At 46.4% G+C, this 21,675-nt stretch overlaps 1 protein-coding gene across 5 annotated transcripts in view; it reads right to left on the reverse strand.

Moving 5' to 3' along the window:
• The window catches only part of ZFYVE28 (zinc finger FYVE-type containing 28), a 249,508-nt gene extending 228,335 nt beyond the window's left edge, over nucleotides 1–21,173 (reverse strand). For all 5 annotated transcript variants that reach the window (XR_012753477.1, XR_012753471.1, XM_075346814.1 and 2 more), the window contains exon 1: nucleotides 20,926–21,173. Coding sequence is in view for 3 of the 5 variants with exons in the window: in XM_075346814.1 (XP_075202929.1) it covers nucleotides 20,926–20,964 (39 nt within the window). In the remaining 2 variants the exon portion in view is untranslated. The remainder of the gene's footprint in view (nucleotides 1–20,925) is intronic.
• Nucleotides 21,174–21,675: the final 502 nt, after the last annotated feature.

Below are 21,675 nucleotides of genomic sequence, written 5' to 3' on the forward strand. Positions count from 1 at the left end.
GTCAGAAAAGGCTGGAAAAGAGATAATTAATCCAAACATGTGAAGCTCATTGTTCTTTGTGCCTGAAATACTTCTTAATACTTTAGGGGAACCAAAACAGAATTCTGGTGATTTGAGGGGTTGAATAATAAATGACCCTCTGAATAAACTTTTCACAATTTAAAAAAAAGAAGTAACATTCTTTATTGCTGCAGTGCATTTCACACTTCCAGGCTGATCTACAGTCCAAATGTCACTTATAAAGATTATATTTGTCTGTAATTGACATCATAGGTGACCACAACTATAAAAGACAAAATGAGAAAACAAATCCAGAAAATCACCGCGTCTGATTTAGCAAGATTTTTTTTTGCAAATTATGGTGGAAAATGAGTACTTAGTCATCTAAAAACATGCAGGATTTCTGGCTCTATCAGACTTGTAACTTCTTCTATAAGAGGCTCCTCTGTCTTCCACTCATTGCCTGTAGTAATGGCACTTGTTTGGACTTGTTATCAGTATAAAAGACACCTGTCCACAACCTCAAACAGTCACACTCCAAACTCCACTATGGTGAAGACCAAAGAGCTGTCGAAGGACACCAGAAACAAAATTGTAGCCCTGCACCAGACTGGGAAGACTGAATCTGCAATATGCAAGCAGGTTGGTGAGATGAAATCAACTGTGGGAGCAATAATAAGAAAATGGAAGACATACAAGACCACTGATAATCTCCCCCAATCTGGGGCTCCACACAAGATCTCACCCCGTGGGGTCAAAACCATTACAAAAACTGTGAACAAAAATCCCTGAAACACACGGGGGGAACCTAGTGAATGACCTGCATAGAGCTGGGACCACCGTAACAAAGGCTACCATCAGTAACACACTACGCCACCAGGGACTCAGATCTTCCAGTGCCAGACATGTTCCCCTGCCTAAGCCAGTACATGTCCGGGCCCATCTGAAGTTTGCTAGAGAGCATTTGGATTATCCAGAAGAGTATAGGGAGAATGTCATATGGTCTGATGAAAACAAAGTGCAACTGTTTGGTAGAAACACAACTCGTCGTGTTTGGAGGAGACAGAATGCTGAGTTGCATCCAAAGAACACCATACCTACTGTGAAGCATGGGGGTGGCAACATCACGCTTTCAGGCTGTTTCTCTGCAAAGGGACCAGGACGACTGATCCGTACATGAAAGAATGAATGGGGCCAGGTGTCGTGAGATTTTGAGTGGAAACCTCCTTCCATCAGCAAGGGCATTGAAGATGAAACATGGCTGGGTCTTTCAGCATGATACTGATCCCAAGCACACCGCCAGGGCAACAAAGGAGTTGCTTTGTATGAGGCATATGAAACATATAAACCTGTGCTGATGTCATACCCATGTGACCAGAAGGGGCATGGTCTCAGCTAACAGAAAAATATTGCTTCCTGGTATAAGCTATGTTGGCTGAGGCCCCACCCCTTCTGGTGACATGGGTATGACATCAGCACAGGTCCTTTTAGTCACAAAGTAAAATGATTCCATAAAAGAATTAGCATAAGTAACAGGGGGAGGGGATAACTATGAATACCCACCCCAGCTATCAGCTGATCGGCAGCTGTTGTCATTCAATAAGCTGGTGATTTTACAAACTTTACTTGTTTGTGTTTCAAAACCTATACATCCTAGCTGACAACTAAAGGTATGTATAGAATCAGCCTGATGGTGCCATTATAGCACTGGCTTTAGGTTATATAGGAAAATCCTGGTGATTGGTGCGCTTTAATATTCCATGAAGAGTAAACCTACAAAATAAATCCTGGAAACATGCAAACCGTTCAATTTTGGATATAAGTGCTGGTTTGTAATCACAGACTTTGGAACTTCCTACTGCAGGGACTACTAATCTGAATAGGAGCCAGGGATACCAGCAGGCAGGCAAAAGATGGCGGCCATGGACCACCAGCAAGTAGGCAAAAGATGGCGGCCATGGACTACCATCAAGTAAGCAAAAGATGGCAGCCATGGACCACCATCAAGTAGGCAAAAGATGGCAGCCATGGACCACCATCGAGTAGGCAAAAGATGGCAGCCATGGACCACCAGCAAGTAGGCAAAAGATGGCAACCATGGACCACCAGCCAGTAGGCAAAAGATGGCAACCATGGACAACCAGCAAGTAGGCACAAAATGGCAACCATGGACCACCAGCAAGTAGGCAAAAGATGGCAACCATGGACAACCAGCAAGTAGGCAAAAGATGGCAACCATGGACAACCAGCAAGTAGGCACAAAATGGCAACCATGGACAACCAGCAAGTAGGCACAAAATGGCAACCATAGACCACCAATCTGTTCCTCGACTCTACTCCATGGCCATGTTAAGGATTACTGAGGTGTCAAGCGGAAGTTAACTGATGGAAAATCCCTTTAAAAATTGCTAAACTGGTGTCTTAAAATGGTTGGATTAAAAGGGACAGGTTTTTGGGAAAGATTGTGGCCAGAAACACTGCAATGTCATGGTGCAGGAGGAGAATACACAGCTGGAAAAAGGTGGTTGCAAAAGCTTAATAAGTCATTGAGAAGAAATGACTCCTCCATTTGGCATGCAGAAAGCAGTATATATGGGGCAAGGTGCGTTAGGGAATGGCTATAAAGAACATTATGATCTCTCATCAGCACTAACTTCAATGCAGCAGGAATGCTATAATTTCCCATAAAGATTATGATTTATGCCAGAGTCACTAAACCAGCTGTAACCTTTCCACGATGAGCAACACATTCCTGTCCTGCCCAACAAACTATCACCTCTCTACTTATCATCATTGTCTTACGGCAACCACCCAAAAACATGTCCTGCAGAATACCACATCAATACCATGTGCTACAAAGCCAAGTATAATAATGCCAAACATCAAAGCATGAGCGGAGCATAAGAAAAACAAAAATCAGAGCTATGAAAAACCATGAATCACAAAGTACATGATTACATGTGGAGTAAAGACTATTCCGGCAGCTAAACAGGAAAGGCTTCTTTACAGTTAGAGCAGTCCAGACTGCAGAATCCTCACCTGCAAGAGGTAGTAATGGCAGCAACTATATCAGAATTTATAAGGCGGCTGGATGTTTTTTTCACAACTAAAAGGGATTGTGGGTTATTAATAATCTAGTGATAGAGAGTGTAGAAGTTATGGAGAAAGGTTGGACTTGATGGAGCTACCCAACATCAGTTACGGGACCAATTGTAATACTTGCCGCCAGAGATTGTAAAGCAGCAAGCTGAGGGACCCACTGGACCACAGGGAGTACATAGGCTAACCCATTAGTGGGGGGGGTGGACTAAACGCCCACCATGAGGCAGACGCCAGGTGCCACTCACAGGGCAGTGACCGGGACTGTGGCAGCTGACCTCCAGGGCAAGGATAGACACAGGTGCAGGCAGAGTCTCTAGTGTAGACAGGGACCACCGAGACGGCTGAGGCAGGTAACACAGCCAGGACTGACAGGTACAGTTACTGGTATAGATAGGGTCTACCAGGACGGCTGAGGGAGATAGCACAGCCAGGACTGACAGGCATAATCACTGGTATAGACAGGGACCACCGGGACGGCTGAGGGAGATAGCACAGCCAGGACTGACAGGCATAATCACTGGTATAGACAGGGACCACCGGGACGGCTGAGGGAGATAGCACAGCCAGGACTGACAGGCATAATCACTGGTATAGACAGGGACCACCGGGACGGCTGAGGCAGGTAACACAGCCAGGACTGACAGGTACAGTTACTGGTATAGACAGGGTCTACCAGGACGGCTGAGGGAGATAGCACAGCCAGGACTGACAGGCATAATCACTGGTATAGACAGGGACCACCGGGACGGCTGAGGCAGGTAGTACGGCCAGGACGGACAGACACCGTCACTAGCACAGACAGGAACAACTGGGACGGCTGAGGGAGGTAGCACAGCCAGGACTGACAGGCACAGTCACTAGTATAGACAGGGTCTACCAGGACGGCTGAGGGAGGTAGCATGGTCAGGATGGACATACACAGTCACTAGTACAGACAGGTACCACCGTAACGGTTGAGGCCAATAACACGGCCAGAAGATAAAAAAGCTGTGGAAATAAAAGCGCAATAGGGTCTTACCCCAATATATACGGGGTAAACACAATAAGCAATCCTACTCACCAAATGGAGTTGTAAAAGTCACAACTCCTGTAAAGGCACGTAAAATCCAAATCACGGCAGCAGTACCCCAGGCGGCTGATAACAGAGAGACGTAGAAAAGGGCTTTTTTTTCACCGCGCCAATGATCACTGATGAAATTGTAGGATTAATGTATCTTTATTTTGCACAGGTCTACGCGTTTCTGGAGGCTCAGCTCCCTTCCTCAGGACCGACAGGCACAAGAAATATCAAATGATTTGATGTTTCTTGTGCCTGTCGGTCCTGAGGAAAGGAGCTGAGCCTCCAGAAACACAAAGACCAGTGCAAAATAAAGTTACATTAATCCTACAATTTCATCAGTGATCATTGGCGCGGTGAAAAAAAGCCCTTTTCTACTTCTCTCTGTTAATAACATGGCCAGGACAGAAAGGCACCAAGGTACCAGCAGAGCAGAGTACAGGAATGAACACTGACACAGGAACAGGCCGTGGACAAGGGGACCTGACAACTAGCTGGCTAGGGAACAAACACTAACTAACTAGACACGTTGCTCAGGCACCTGCCCTAGTGAGAGAGTGCCTTAAGTAACCAGTGCCTCTCAGCGATAGGTACTTCAGGGAAATGACGAGCTGCCCATTTCAGAGAATGGCAGCTGCGTGCAAGCGTGCCTGCCCAAGGAGCACTCCCGGAGGACTTGTGTGGTGATGAAGCTGAGAACATTCACGTGGATGACCGCGGGGAAGTCAAGCAGCGTGGTGTGGGCCGGCCGTGGCGGTGAGTGAGTCGGCATCCCTGCAGTGCAGGTATGCAGGCGCTACAGAAATTATGAGGTATTTCTCTCTGAATTCCCCATATGCATGGATGTTTATTTTAATGAAAAGAAAAATAGGCCACTACCAGATATTGCCTTAAGGTTAAAAATAAAAAAAAAAGGGATTGGGCATGTTGTAATCCAACATGCCTAATCCTCCTTTTCTTCAGTCAGGGAAGGGTTGGGAGGAGCCATACACATTTGATCTTTTCTCAATTCCACCAAAATTATTAGGATCACTTCATCCAATGTATAGGAGTTATATCAAATCAGGTGAGAGTGTTGTGTCTTGTGTGTTACATACAGGAGTGATGCAATTCGTGTCAGTGACCTTACATTTTCCAAGAATATGTAATTTTTTATTTTTTTTTGTCTGGCGTAAATGCTGTTGCTCTCCTGAATCTGGCGTCACTTTTCTTTTCTTCCTGGACCTCTCTGTTCCCGAGATATGGTCACTTCTTTTTTGTACGTAAATCTAGTCTTGTTACAACTGGGAGTGGTCAAATCCATGGACTTGCCCACTTGTATAACAAGAATAGATTTATATAAAGAAAAGAAAGGGCCATATTTCAGCAACCGAGAGGAGCACAAACAAAAGAAAAACATCATCGGAATCGGGAGAACAGCGGCATTTATATTAGGTATAAAAATACATATTTATGGCGAGTGGCAGGTCCTCCTTAAGGGTACTTGATGTCCAGCACATTCTGGAATGTGGAGGCCACTAAAGGGATTTTTCGAGCCAGATAATAGAAATCTTACATCCAGAGTTGTTGCTTCCTTCAGTTTAGATCTAAGGTTCTCAGACGCTACTCTCCTGTGCGGTCGTGCACAGTCACCCTGCAGCTTTCAGGTCGGTCACTTCCCAGACGGCACAGAAAACAAAACTCCAAAGTCATGTAGCAAGAAGGAAGACGCTACTGCTCATCATATATCTTATACCCATGAGTCACCATAGCTAACTATTAATACACATATACGTTAGCTGCAGTATATGTCAAAACAAGCGCGCCTAGGGCGAGGCGAGACCTGGAAATGGTATGACGATGGGATTTATAATAACCCTTCACTGTCTCATCACAAGGAGCAATGAGGAAGGTGAAGGGTGGAGGCAGAGGTCATTATACTGTCCTGCTGTGAGAGGGGAGAAGGGGCTACTTCATTTGAAGACGAACTAAACCTTTCTAATGTTTTTAGATATTTTATTGCACTAATAATTGCAAGCAGATCCGGATTCTGAGAACCTCCACTGATCGCTGAAAGCCTCCCTCTAGAGGTGCACCGCTCAGGAGAGAGTACACATCCATTTGGCCAGACTCACTACACCGCCCCAATGGACTAGGGGGCAACACGCCGCCCCAATGGACTAGGGGGCAACACGCCGCCCAAATGGCCCAGGGCGAAACACGCCGCCCAAATGGCCCAGGGCGAAACACGCCGCCCAAATGGCCCAGGGCGCAACACGCCGCCCAAATGGCCCAGGGCGCAACACGCCGCCCAAATGGCCCAGGGCGCAACACGCCGCCCAAATGGCCCAGGGCGCAACACGCCGCCCAAATGGCCCAGGGCGCAACACGCCGCCCAAATGGCCCAGGGCGCAACACGCCGCCCAAATGGCCCAGGGCGCAACACGCCGCCCAAATGGCCCAGGGCGCAACACGCCGCCCAAATGGCCCAGGGCGCAACACGCCGCCCAAATGGCCCAGGGCGCAACACGCCGCCCAAATGGCCCAGGGCGCAACACGCCGCCCAAATGGCCCAGGGCGCAACACGCCGCCCAAATGGCCCAGGGCGCAACACGCCGCCCAAATGGCCCAGGGCGCAACACGCCGCCCAAATGGCCCAGGGCGCAACACGCCGCCCAAATGGCCCAGGGCGCAACACGCCGCCCAAATGGCCCAGGGCGCAACACGCCGCCCAAATGGCCCAGGGCGCAACACGCCGCCCAAATGGCCCAGGGCGCAACACGCCGCCCAAATGGCCCAGGGCGCAACACGCCGCCCAAATGGCCCAGGGCGCAACACGCCGCCCAAATGGCCCAGGGCGCAACACGCCGCCCAAATGGCCCAGGGCGCAACACGCCGCCCAAATGGCCCAGGGCGCAACACGCCGCCCAAATGGCCCAGGGCGCAACACGCCGCCCAATGGCCCAGGGCGCAACACGCCGCCCAAATGGCCCAGGGCGCAACACGCCGCCCAAATGGCCCAGGGCGCAACACGCCGCCCAAATGGCCCAGGGCGCAACACGCCGCCCAAATGGCCCAGGGCGCAACACGCCGCCCAAATGGCCCAGGGCGCAACACGCCGCCCAAATGGCCCAGGGCGCAACACGCCGCCCAAATGGCCTAGGGCGCAACACGCCGCCCAAATGGCCTAGGGCGCAACACGCCGCCCAAATGGCCTAGGGCGCAACACGCCGCCCAAATGGCCTAGAGCGCAACACACCGCCTCAATGGCCTAGGGCGCAACACACCGCCTCAATGGCCCAGCGTGCAACACGCCGCCCAAATGGCCTAGGGCGCAACACGCCGCCCAAATGGCCTAGGGCGCAACACGCCGCCCAAATGGCCTAGGGCGCAACACGCCGCCCAAATGGCCTAGGGCGCAACACGCCGCCCAAACGGCCTAGGGCGCAAAACTCCACCCCAATGGCCCAGGGCGCAACACCATCTGGAAATGTTGAATTAACAAAAACAGAATTCTAATATTAAAAATAAAACAAAATGGTATGTAAAACAATCTGCTCTCCCACTCCCCAGCCCAATGAGTAAATGATCTGCAGGTAGGATGTGTGTTGGCAGGTGTGTGGGGTCATTAGGTCAAAGGCAACGCTCCTCCAATGTAGACGTGGAGCTGGATAAACCATTTAACTACATTAAAAAAAAAAAAAAAATTGATTCTCACAGGTCATTTTCTGCCCATCAGCTTCCCCCTAATTTGCTGACGACCTCAGAGTGCAGGTGTGCGCTCACACGCTTGTTTATGCAGCTTCCTGCTTGTTCAGTGTCAGCGCGCGCTTATGAGCGTTTGAGAAGGAGCTGGCACACGTCTGTATCAAGCCTTAAAATCTCTATGGTTTAGCTAATGATTCATTAAAATGCAGGATTGGCAGAATTGACATTTTTCAGCAGATTCAGCAAAATTAAAACCTACTAAAGATTCGCTCGCTTAATTTTAACAGTTTTTGCCAACAATTTTGTTGCGCGGTGACGAGTCATTTTCACAAGCTACTGTGAAAAGCGGATTGGGAAATCATCAGCAGGACTTTACAGAAGTTAAAAAAAGAGGTATTTCCATCTCATAGAAGTGATGGCATGTCGCTAGGTGGGGGTCCGACCAATACTAAGGGGCAAATACCGCCGCGATGGAAAGAAACCTTAGAAGGGGCAAAGCTGTAAATAAGCCACGGTGATGACATAGACCTCAGGGGATGATACCGGCGCGAGACCTGCAAGGGACCGGCAGCAAAAGACCTGCAAGGGCCGGGCCGGCAGCAAAAGACCTGCAAGGGACGGGCCGGCAGCAAAAGACCTGCAAGGGACGGGCCGGCAGCAAAAGACCTGCGACGGGCAGACAGCCCGAGACCTCTAACGGGCCCACAGCCCGAGACCTCTAACGCACAGACAGCCCGAGACCTCTAACGGGCCCACAGCCCGAGACTTCTAACGCACAGACAGCCCGAGGCCTCTAACGCACAGACAGCCCGAGACTTCTAACGCACAGACAGCCCGAGGCCTCTAACGGGCCCACAGCCCGAGACTTCTAACGCACAGACAGCCCGAGGCCTCTAACGGGCCCACAGCCCGAGACTTCTAACGCACAGACAGCCCGAGACCTCTAACGCACAGACAGCCCGAGACCTCTAACGCACAGACAGCCCGAGACCTCTAACGCACAGACAGCCCGAGACCTCTAACGCACAGACAGCCCGAGACCTCTAACGCACAGACAGCCCGAGACCTCTAACGCACAGACAGCCCGAGACCTCTAACGCACAGACAGCCCGAGACCTCTAACGCACAGACAGCCCGAGACCTCTAACGCACAGACAGCCCGAGACCGCTAACGGACAGACAGCCCGAGACCTCTAACGCACAGACAGCCCGAGACTTCTAACGCACAGACAGCCCGAGACCTCTAACGCACAGACAGCCCGAGACCGCTAACGGACAGACAGCCCGAGACCTCTAACGCACAGACAGCCCGAGACTTCTAACGCACAGACAGCCCGAGACTTCTAACGCACAGACAGCCCGAGACCTCTAACGCACAGACAGCCCGAGACCTCTAACGCACAGACAGCCCGAGACCTCTAACGCACAGACAGCCCGAGACCTCTAACGCACAGACAGCCCGAGACCTCTAACGCAGACAGCCCGAGACCTCTAACGCACAGACAGCCCGAGACCTCTAACGCACAGACAGCCCGAGACCTCTAACGCACAGACAGCCCGAGACCTCTAACGCACAGACAGCCCGAGACCTCTAACGCACAGACAGCCCGAGACCTCTAACGCACAGACAGCCCGAGACCTCTAACGCACAGACAGCCCGAGACCTCTAACGCACAGACAGCCCGAGACCTCTAACGGAAAGACAGCCCGAGACCTCTAACGGAAAGACAGCCCGAGACCTCTAACGGAAAGACAGCCCGAGACCTCTAACGCACAGACAGCCCGAGACCTCTAACGCACAGACAGCCCGAGACCTCTAACGGACAGACAGCCCGAGACCTCTAACGGACAGACAGCCCGAGACCTCTAACGGACAGACAGCCCGAGACCTCTAACGGACAGACAGCCCGAGACCTCTAACGGACAGACAGCCCGAGACCTCTAACGGAAAGACAGCCCGAGACCTCTAACGGACAGACAGCCCGAGACCGCTAACGGACAGACAGCCCGAGACCGCTAACGGACAGACAGCCCGAGACCGCTAACGGACAGACAGCCCGAGACCGCTAACGGACAGACAGCCCGAGACCGCTAACGGACAGACAGCCCGAGACCGCTAACGGACAGACAGCCCGAGACCGCTAACGGACAGACAGCCCGAGACCGCTAACGGACAGACAGCCCGAGACCGCTAACGGACAGACAGCCCGAGACCGCTAACGGACAGACAGCCCGAGACCGCTAACGGACAGACAGCCCGAGACCGCTAACGGACAGACAGCCCGAGACCGCTAACGGACAGACAGCCCGAGACCGCTAACGGACAGACAGCCCGAGACCTCTAACGGACAGAAAGCCCGAGACCGCTAACGGACAGAAAGCCCGAGACCGCTAACGGACAGACAGCCCGAGACCGCTAACGGACAGAAAGCCCGAGACCTCTAACGGACAGAAAGCCCTAGACATGTAACGGCTGACAGTCTGCTCTCCAGACGAACAAGTCTCACACTGGTAACTCTCCCTTTCATTTACAATAATCTCAAGAGGCAGATTCCCAGGGAGATCTATATCCGGCCCATAGATCGTAACAGCTAATTTACATATTAAAGAATAAAGTGAATTTCTCAGTAATAAGACATCAGGTTGACGATAACAAGGTGTCATTCCTGTTGATCTTTCTATGACCTGATAGATGGCTTAGATTTAGAAGGATAGATCCTACTTACAGATTCCTTTTAAGTGAATGAAAGGAAGTCCCAGCACCTATAGTGCTAGCAGAATGATGATCAACAGGAATAATCCACTCATAAAAGATTGGCTGGCAAATTAGAGAGCACAACAGTGTAGACAGGAGCTGTATGCGCACCGAAAGGAGTTTTAACTTGTTATGGGAGGATAGAGGCAGGCTTTTGCACAGGTTATGCACCATGTGTACAAATAATATACCCCATAAGACATGCTATGTACCCCCAGAGTGCATTTAGCATAAGTTGAGAGCATAGGGGGGGCCACAAGATGCAGAAGCTGTGAATGGTCTTGTTTTAGCTCTTTCCTGTTGCAGGGGGGTTGTGCCAAGTTTGAAATGGGGATAACGTCTGGATGGTTTGGGGTTCAAATACTTGGGCATCTGATTGGAGCGGACTCCAAGCATGTTCACTTCTGCTCCATTTATTCTTCATGGGCCGGCTGGAGATGGCGGGGCGCAGCGGCCGGCTGGAGATGGCGGGGCGCAGCGGCCGGCTGGAGATGGCGGGGCGCAGCGGCCGGCTGGAGATGGCGGGGCGCAGCGGCCGGCTGGAGATGGCGGGGCGCAGCGGCCGGCTGGAGATGGCGGGGCGCAGCGGCCGGCTGGAGATGGCGGGGCGCAGCGGCCGGCTGGAGATGGCGGGGTGCAGCGGCCGGCTGGAGATGGCGGGGCGCAGCGGCCGGCTGGAGATGGCGGGGCGCAGCGGCCGGCTGGAGATGGCGGGGCGCAGCGGCCGGCTGGAGATGGCGGGGCGCAGCGGCCGGCTGGAGATGGCGGGGCGCAGCGGCCGGCTGGAGATGGCGGGGCGCAGCGGCCGGCTGGAGATGGCGGGGCGCAGCGGCCGGCTGGAGATGGCGGGGCGCAGCGGCCGGCTGGAGATGGCGGGGCGCAGCGGCCGGCTGGAGATGGCGGGGCGCAGCGGCCGGCTGGAGATGGCGGGGCTGGCCCTCGGCACTCCCAGACTCTACCCTGACATGTCAAGAATCGGTAACATTAATTTTTTCAACATCTGATCAATTTCATATAATAAGGATGTTAAGAACTAAGATACTGAACTATCCTTAGATCACATTGGTGGGGACGAACGTCAATGTTTACAGCTTCTTAATGTCCCTCCTCCCTGCTGAGATCTCACACAGCTCAGTATAAGCTGCAAGTGTCAGGATGGGTAGACTGTAGATTGATGAAGCTGGACTCAAAGTCTCATTGTATTACGGTTTTACAGAAATTCTGATATGGATTTTTCAGGATAAGTACACCAGCATCATCAGGACAAAAGTAATCTACTTAATAGCGCAGACTGAGAACACAAGCAGGCTAAGCTATGGCAAACTAACAGGAGTGACTGATATATTGGACTATTAAAGTGTCTAGCACTTCCCGGCAGGCTCCGTATGGAGGAGCTAGGTGCTTGTGAACGGCATCGGATAATGCGATACTTACAGTGAAGCTTCACTTTACAAGCATGAGATCAGAGCCGCACAGCACGGATGACCTGGCAGACCAAGCTCAGATTCCTTGGCACGGAAGGCAATGATCTCACAAGGAATAACAGGTCAGCGCAGTATAATGTACCGGAGCGTAATAATACCTGATCTACATAAGTGGGTTAGCCGAGCTTCTGGGCACAGGTAATTATTGTGCTGGTGGATGGGTGGGGGGGGGGGGGGGTCACTGCGGCTGAACGTGACAAGTGCTGGATTATATTTGCCCTAGATTTCACCAGGCGTCCTCCGGAGAGTAACGTCCCCAAGTAGCCTGCATCTATATATAACGGCTATATACATCATCCGCCGGTCACAGTTGTAAGGGGAAGCTATATACAGGTCCAGTCATCTAAATATATCCATGCCACAAAGGAATAAATAATAATAAAAAAAAAAACAAAATAAAAATATAATTATTAACATCATAATATATATATATATATATATATATATATATATATATATATATATATATATATATACACACACACACATTATTATATTTGTACTATTAAATTATTGTTTTATACATACAACTTAATTATTATTATTAATATTATATAATAGTAATACAAAGATGGTTAGTATATATATATATATATATATATATATATATATATATATATATATATATATATATATATATATATATATATATATATATATATATATATATATATATATATAGAGAGAGAGAGAGAGAGAGAGAGAGAGAGAGAGAGAGAGAGAGAGAGAGAGAGAGAGAGAGAGAGAGAGAGAGAGAGAGAAATCCCCTCTATACATTGTTAATGTGGTAAATGACTATTCGAGCAGCAAACGTCTGGTTTTTAATGCAATATCTGCATAGGTGTATAGAGGCCCATTTCCAACAACCACCACTCCAGTGTTCTAATGGTACATTGTGATTGCTAACTGTGTTAGAAAGCTAATGGATGTTTAGAAATCTCTTGAAAACTCTTGTGCACGTATGTTAGCACAGCTGAAAACAGTTTTGCTGATTAGAGAAGCTATAAAACTGACTTTCCTTTGAGCTAGTTGAGAATCTGGAGCATTACATTTGTTTGTTCCATTAAACTCTCAAAATGGCCAGAAAAAGAGAACTTTCATGTGAAACTCGACAGTCTATTCTTGTTCTTAGAAATGAAGGATTTTCCATGCAAGAAATTGCCAAGAAACTGAAGATTTCCTACAACGGTGTGTACTACTCCCTTCAGAGGAGAGCACAAACAGGCTCTAACCAGAGTAGAAAGAGAAGTGGGAGGCCGCGCTGCACAAATGAGCAACAAGACACGTACATTACAGTCTCTAGTGTGAGAAATCGACGCCTCACAGGTCCTCAACTGCAGCTTCATTAAATAGTACCCGCAAAACGCCAGTGTCAACGTCTACAGTGAAGAAGTAACTCCGGGATGCCGGCCTTCAGGTCAGAGTGGCAAAGAAAAAGCCATATCTGAGACTGGCTAATAAAAGGAAAAGATTAATATGGGCAAAAGAACACAGACATTGGACAGAGGAAGATTGGAAAAAAAGTGTTATCGAAGTTTGAGGTGTTTGGATCACACAGAAGAACATTTGTGAGACGCAGAACTACTGAAAAGATGCTGGAAGAGTGCCTGACGCCATCTGTCAAGCATGGTGGAGGTAATGGGATGGTCTGGGGTTTCTTTGGTGCTGGTAAAGGGGGAGATTTGTACAAGGTAAAAGGGATTTTGAATAAGGAAGGCTCCATTTTACAACGCCATGCAATACCCTGTGGACAGCGCTTGATTGGAGCAAATTTCATCCTACATCAGGACAATGACCCAAAGCACCCCTCCAAATTATGCATGAACTATTTAGGAAAGAAGCAGCAGCTGGTATCTATCTGTAATGGAGAGGCAGCCCAGTCACCAGAGCTCAACCCTATAGAGCTGATGTGGGAGCAGCTTGACCGTATGGTGCAAAAAGTGCCCATCAAGCCAATCCAACTTGTGGGAGGGGGAAGCATGGGGCGAAATATCTCCAGATTACCTCCGCAAATTAACCGCTAGAATGCCAAAGCTCTGCAAAGCTGGAATTGCTGCAAAGGAGCATTCTGTGCCGAAAGCAAAGTGTGAAGAGAAAATTATTATTTCAAGTAAAAGAAATAGGTAGTAGAAACTTGGAAATTTTTTTTTCTCTTTTTTTAGCTCAAAATCTGATAGTAAAAATATACAAATGGATGAAAATTGGATCTGGCACACTTATGAAAAAGGCTTTTTATTTGCATTCAAGACAAAAATTTTTTTAAAAAAAGCAAAACAAAAAAGGGGGGGCTGAATGAGGTTTAATGCTGTGTGCACACCATCTGTTTTTTTATTGAGTTTTTTAGGGTATGTGCCCACATAGCACATTTTTTTTTCTGTATATAAAACTGCATCTCTTGGAAGGAAAAAAAGCTGCTGAAAAGAGGCACTTTTTTTGCAGCGTTTATGTTTTTTTAAACTATTGAGATAGGGAAAATGCTGGAAATATTGACACATCGCTTCTTTTTTCAGCACCAAAATCTGCAAGGAAAAAAAGAAGCAGTGTGTGCTCAGCAAGTCAGGACTCTTCATAGACTTTACTGGGATGTGATTTTTTTTGTAGTATTGATTAAAATCTGCAAGAAAAAAAGCATGAAAAAAATGCAAGAAAAACGCAGCGTGTGCACAAGGTCCAAATATGTTTTTAGTGCAGAAACTAAACTGCACACAAACGCAAGCACAACTTGTCACAAATCTGCAAGCAAATTCTTATGCCAGCAAGGTTTGCGCATGTTGGGTTTTTTCCCCTTGCAGATTTGGTGCAGAAATAAATCTACAGACTGACAATTCTTTCAGGGTTTTTCCACCCCATAATGCATGGACAAAATGCACCGAAGAAGCGTCAAAAACGCGCAGATATTTTTTTGCCATGACGCAAAAACTTTCGCAACCACATACTCAGCGGATGCACATACCTTAAGACGGAAATCTGTTCACAGCCAGCGAAACCTCCCGTGGATTTTCAGACACCCCCCCTCAAAAAAAAGCGAGACCCACAGCCGGGCCAGGCATCAAGAGAATGTGATTTCTTCTGATTTTGTTTTATTTTTTCTCCTATACGACCACTATAAGGGTTTTTCCTCATGGTGGTCGTAGAGGAGAAAAAAAAAATAGAAGATATACAAAGAAATCTACAAGATCAGCAGAAATGATCCAGCTCCCGGACTTTGCCCCCACGTTGCTCTTCCTGGCAGACAGGATTAAATGTCTATATTCACACTGAGGCAGCACGGTGGCTCAGTGGTTAGCATTGGATGGTGGCTCAGTGGTTAGCACTGCAGTCTTGCAGCGCTGGGGTCCTGGGTTCAAATCCCACCAAGGACACCATCTGCAAGGAGTTTGTATGTTCTCCCCGTGTTTGCGTGGGTTTCCTCCGGGTTCCTCCCACACTCCAAAGACATACTGATAGGGACTCTAGATTGTGAGCCCCAATGGGGAAAGCGTTGCCAATGTATGTAAAGCGCTGCAGAATTAATAGCGCTATATGTGGTGGTAGTAGTAGGTAACAAGCTCAGAATACTCTGAAAACTAGGGAATCAATCAAGTCTCATTTTATGATCTCAGATGAGCATAAAAGTAGAGGACAGGATCCAGACCGATGAATTCCAACAACCTAACAATTGCTGCAAAAATATATATTGGAAATTGCGAAAAAAAAACCTGTAAGGGTAAAGAATCTGTACAAACTTCCATAGACAAGGGACAGCTTAGACAAAAGCAAAAAAAAATATAAAATAATAAAAAAAATAAAATATAAAAAAAGATATATGAAAAAAATAAAATAAAAAACATTTAAATAAATAAAACATTAGTCTTTTTGCTTAATATATGCAAAGTTAAGCTACTTTTCTAAAATAGTCTGCATTATGAATTTTCTACCATTTTGATGCTGCAAAATGATACGAATCCGTCAAAGCTCCTTCTCCCGACTCTCTTCCCTCCACACTCCCTTCTCTCAGAGATAATAGGAAGGAGACGGTTGTAAACAAACCTCTCATGGAGAGGATAGAAAGTATCTACAGTTACAAGGAGGGCAGAGAAAACAAGCTATAGACAAGGAGCATGGAATAAATAAGTGCAGGATAGAAGCTGTGCTCACTCCCAGCCTATATTACTGAGAGAGAAACTCCTACAAGAGAACGATCAGACATGTGGATCAGGGCACAAGCTGCATATCAAGGAGTCCGAAAATAAAGGAACAAACACTGTAGACTAAAAATGAGTGCAATTTTACTAAAGGTAACAACTGATATTTGGAGAAATCATTTTCACAGATCCATAGCCTTTAAAGAACAAATGAAATGAAAACTGTAACCATCTATTATTTTTAGCACATATAATTTATGTTTTTCCTTTTCCCAGCTGGTGGGAAAAAAAATCTGTCTAAAGGGCATTTATGGTTTAAAAAAAAAAAATTATATACATTAATAAAAACTAGTGCTCTGTTCGGTGTCCAAATCTCAGAGTGAGGAGCGTGGCCCTCTCTGGAGGACCCGTCCTGTCCAGACACTTTGCTTTAACTCCAAGGCGCTGTCATAAAATGTAAACGCTTAAAGGGCCATCGTTCCCCAGAGTACAGCTAGTCGTTTTTTGGGGGTTGGTGAAACATTAGGGGAAAGACCGATCTGCTAAATATTTGTGGACCCTTCTAGTAACTGCAGAACCTCTTTAATCCAGCTGCATGTATAACACACGGCTCGGATTCTCATCACCTATCACCTTGTTCTGCGCACGCAGAGGCTTATGTTATAGCAGAGCAGATAACACGGGCTCAGATTACATGCCCGTGCTATGCTACGTATGTGCATACTGGAAGGGGGAGAGCGGCTAAAATGCAGGTGAAGTGGGGGGGGGGGGGGAGAACACCGGCGGAGACTCTATGGCAAACAGCCAAAAACTGAGGCAAGGTGCAATCCCTTTATTCCAAAATTAGAAAGAAAAAAAAAAACTCAAGTAAATTTATTTTACCAAATTTTTACCCTTTTCTCTGTCTTACTGACTTCTATTTTTTTCTTTTATTTTTAACTATCCAATAATTCAGAATTTCCTAATCCAGCAACGATCAGGACCTGTCAGTGGTGGATAAAAAATAAATAAATAAAAAAAAAATATTATATTATATATATTCCCTATATATTGTGTTTTATGAATTTTTTATACCCAATTTTAAATATATTATATATATATATATATATATATATAAAAAAATAAAATATAATAATAAACAAACAATATAAACAATTAAAAAATATATATATTGTTTATATGTATTGTTTGTTTATTATTACATTTTTTACATTATATATATATATTATATATATATATATAGAAAAAAATAAAATATAATAAAAAACAAACAATAAACAGTAAAAAAATATATTTTTTATTGTTTATATTTATTTTATTATATTTTATTATATTTCATATTATAAACAAATAACTATAAACCAATAAAAAAATATATATTTTTTATTGCTTATATTTATTGTTTGTTTATTATATTATATATATATATATATATATATATATATATATATTATAATAATAAACAAATATAAACAATAAAAAAATTCTATATATTTTTTGTTTATATTTATTGTTTGTTTATTATTATATTTTATTTTTTATTGTATATTTATTTATTTTTTACAAATTTAGCAGAAACTTACTTGTGCAAATGTCTAAGGCTATGTGTCCACGGTAGAATGTTGCTGCGGATTTTTCTGCATGAAAATCCGCGACTTTCGCGGCAAATCCGCACCTTATTTTTGCTGCGGATTTGCCGCGGATTTTGATGCGGATTTTTTTTTTTTTTTTTTCCCAATTCTAAAGCCAAAATCCACACCAAAATCCGCAACAATAATTGACATGCTGCAGATTTTTCCGGATCAAAATCCGCGGCAAATCTGCCGCGGAAAAATTCGCAGCATGGACACAGCATTTACAAAATGCCATAGAAATGGCTGGGAAGTGCCGCTGCTGCAGATTGTCGGAAAATCCGCGGCTTTTCCGCGAGAAATCCGCGGCAAAATCCGCGCATTTTCCGCAGCGTGGACACATAGCCTAACAGTCTTGAGGAAACAGGAGGAAGAAAAAAACTAAAATGCACCAAATATTTTGTTTAGAAATATATATTTATATATATTTATTTTATTTTTATTTTTTTTACTTTATTTTAATTTATTTTTTTTATTATTTTCTATTTTTCATTTATTGCCTCAATTTGTGCTATTTTTCACTATTTCTCCATTCATGAATCTTCCGATACAGCTGTGACTTTCCTGACTTTTCACCTTAATGGTAAATTCTCCTTCCTGGACATTTATCTACAAGAGACAAATGTCTTAAAGGGATTTAAAGGGATACTTTCATCTTCATAAATAGCCATGTTTTCCGATAGCGCTCATAAATACAAGCAATTTTGCCATTTACTGCTAATTAAAATTTTCAGCCATTCTTGAGATATTAACACTTTTGCTTGCAGCTCGTTGACATAGAAACCGACCACCGCTGCCGGACAGCAGAATATACACAGTACTTTTAAGAATTTCTTTATTGAGCTTGTAAGCGCTGCTCTGAAGCTGGCAGGTTGGCTGAGGCGCCCTGTTACCTCCTATTAATGACCGACCTCAGCCGAGTGCTTACAAGACAGACAGCAGTGGTGGTCGGTCTCCTAGGCAACAAGCAGTTAACTAAGCAAAAGTTTTAATATCTCAAGAATGGCTGAAAATATTAAAAAGCAGTAAATTACAGAAGTGCTTGATTTTACAAGCTCTATCCGGCTAGATCAATCTTCATAGATGGGAAATAACCCCTTAAAGACGTGCGGCTCAGAGTGGGGACCCATCACTAGAAGACGTCGCTACAGGTGAACAGTGCTCTATTTTTTTGTATAGGAAATTCAAAAACTGCTCGTTCAGGAATATTTAATATCCCAAACAAATGAAAACAGATCCTCGAAAATTCCCACCGATCGCTCCTCTCAGGACAGCTGAGCTCCAGGAAGACGGGGTCTCACATGCCTCAAATGTTCGAGACGAGACTGTCCCTTTAAGAGTTTTTCTCCCTGCAGCTAATTTTTTTACTCAGTGTAGACATAGTCGGGACTCCACACTAATATATTATAAGTGCAGGATACAGAGAATACTACAGGAGCACGGGGGCACAATCACCCAAACTGTGTTATAAAAGTGCGGTATATAAGACTAGAAGATAAGTAATGTATGTACACAGTGACTGCAGAATAGTGAGTGCAGCTCTGGAGTATAATACAGGATATAGCTCAGGATAAGTAAGGTATCACAGTGACTGCAGCAGCAGAATAGTGAGTGCAGCTCTGGAGTATAATGGAGAAGGTAGCTCAGGATCAGTAATGTATGTACACAGTGACCCACCAGCAGAATAGTGAGTGCACCTCTGGAGTATAACGGAGAAGGTAGCTCAGGTTCAGTAATGTATGTACACAGTGACCCACCAGCAGAATAGTGAGTGCAGCTCTGGAGTATAATGGAGAAGGTAGCTCAGGTTCAGTAATGTATGTACACAGTGACCCACCAGCAGAATAGTGAGTGCAGCTCTGGAGTATAATGGAGAAGGTAGCTCAGGATCAGTAATGTATGTACACAGTGACCCACCAGCAGAATAGTGAGTGCAGCTCTGGAGTAGAATACAGGATATAACTCAGGATCAGCAGAGGATAAGTGGATAAGTAATGTAATGTATGTACACAGTGACTCCTCCAGCAGAATAGTAAGTGCAGCTCTGGAGTATAATACAGGATGTATCTTAGGTTTAGTATAGTATCTGTAATGTAATATACTTTATTTACTCAGTGACTGTAGCAGCAGAATAGTGAGTGCAGCTGTGGAGTATAAAACAGGACATAGATCAGGAGCAGTAAAGTAATGTATATACACAATGACTGCACCAGCAGAATAGTGAGTGCAGCTCTGGGGTACGTAACTCAGGATCAGTGCAGGATAAAGGAATGTTATGTATGTACACAGTGTAATGACTGCAGCTCTGGCGTATAATGCAGGAGGTAACTCAGGATAAGTAATGTATGTACACAGTGACTACACCAGCAGAATAGTGAGTGCAGCTGTGGAGTATAATGCAGGAGGTAGCTCAGGATCAGTAATGTATGTACACAGTGACTGCACCAGCAGAATAGTGAGTGCAGCTGTGGAGTATAATGCAGGAGGTAGCTCAGGATCAGTAATGTATGTACACAGTGACCCACCAGCAGAATAGTGAGTGCCGCTGTGGAGTATAATACAGGAGGTAGCTCAGGATCAGTAATGTATGTACACAGTGACTGCACCAGCAGAACAGTGAGTGCCGCTGTGGAGTATAATGCAGGAGGTAGCTCAGGATCAGTAATGTATGTACACAGTGACTGCACCAGCAGAATAGTGAGTGCAGCTGTGGAGTATAATGCAGGAGGTAGCTCAGGATCAGTAATGTACACAGTGACTGCACCAGCAGAACAGTGAGTGCCGCTGTGGAGTATAATGCAGGAGGTAGCTCAGGATCAGTAATGTATGTACACAGTGACTGCACCAGCAGAACAGTGAGTGCAGCTGTGGAGTATAATGCAGGAGGTAGCTCAGGATCAGTAATGTACACAGTGACTGCACCAGCAGAACAGTGAGTGCCGCTCTGGAGTATAATGCAGGAGGTAGCTCGGGAGCAGCACTGTGTTGTCCCCTGTGCTGGCTGTCTCCTGCTCTTTGCTGCTTCCTGGCAGCTCCTGTCTGGGCCCCCGGGGGCCGGTCCTGCCGGCAGCAGCTCAGCACCTACCTTGGGTTTGTACAGCCACTTTCTGAACCTGTTCATCATTCCCTCCGAGGCTGTGCGGCTGCTGGATGTCACTGCTCCCCAGGGGATTGTCCCCTTCTCCTGCCGGCTGCTCCTAGTGCTCCTCTGGAAATCCGGGTGTCAGTCGCCCCAGCCCGGGGAGCACGCCCGCGGCCGGCTCCGCGCTGTATTCCGAGCAGCAGCAGTGAGGGCTCCACTGACAACCCCAATACAGTCACCATCCCAAGCGAGCAGCGCCACTCTGACACGTCCGCGCATGCGCGCCGGCTAGCTGGAGCCAAGGCACCTAGCATCGCTCCGCCCCAAGCCGCGTCCCAGCAACCAATCAGCAGAAGGGGGCGGAGACATTTATTTTAATTACCTCTGCCCAGTGGAACTTTCTCCGTCGCCATTTTTGAACCGGGCAGCCGTAACCTATCAAGACAGAAGCGTTTTAGCACGTGGTGATAATAGAAATGTAAAAAAAACATAAGCGCTACGGCTAAAAACCTACTTTTAATGTAAGAAAAATACAATGTATCCAGAATTATTCTATTCAGTTTGACAGATAATGCAACAGTGACGACACATTGGTATTTTGCCCGAATCAAAAATGGCCGCCGAATACTTAAGGGTGGAGTCTCATACGCCCCGCCCAACTCCTCAATCCATATGTATATATACACTGCCCTCCTGAGATGCTGATACTGGGATGTAGAGATGTTTCCCATAAGATGACGTGTGGCGGAGCTG

The sequence above is a fragment of the Anomaloglossus baeobatrachus genome, chromosome 1, assembly GCF_048569485.1.
Source record: "Anomaloglossus baeobatrachus isolate aAnoBae1 chromosome 1, aAnoBae1.hap1, whole genome shotgun sequence".
Classification (NCBI taxonomy): domain Eukaryota; kingdom Metazoa; phylum Chordata; class Amphibia; order Anura; family Aromobatidae; genus Anomaloglossus; species Anomaloglossus baeobatrachus.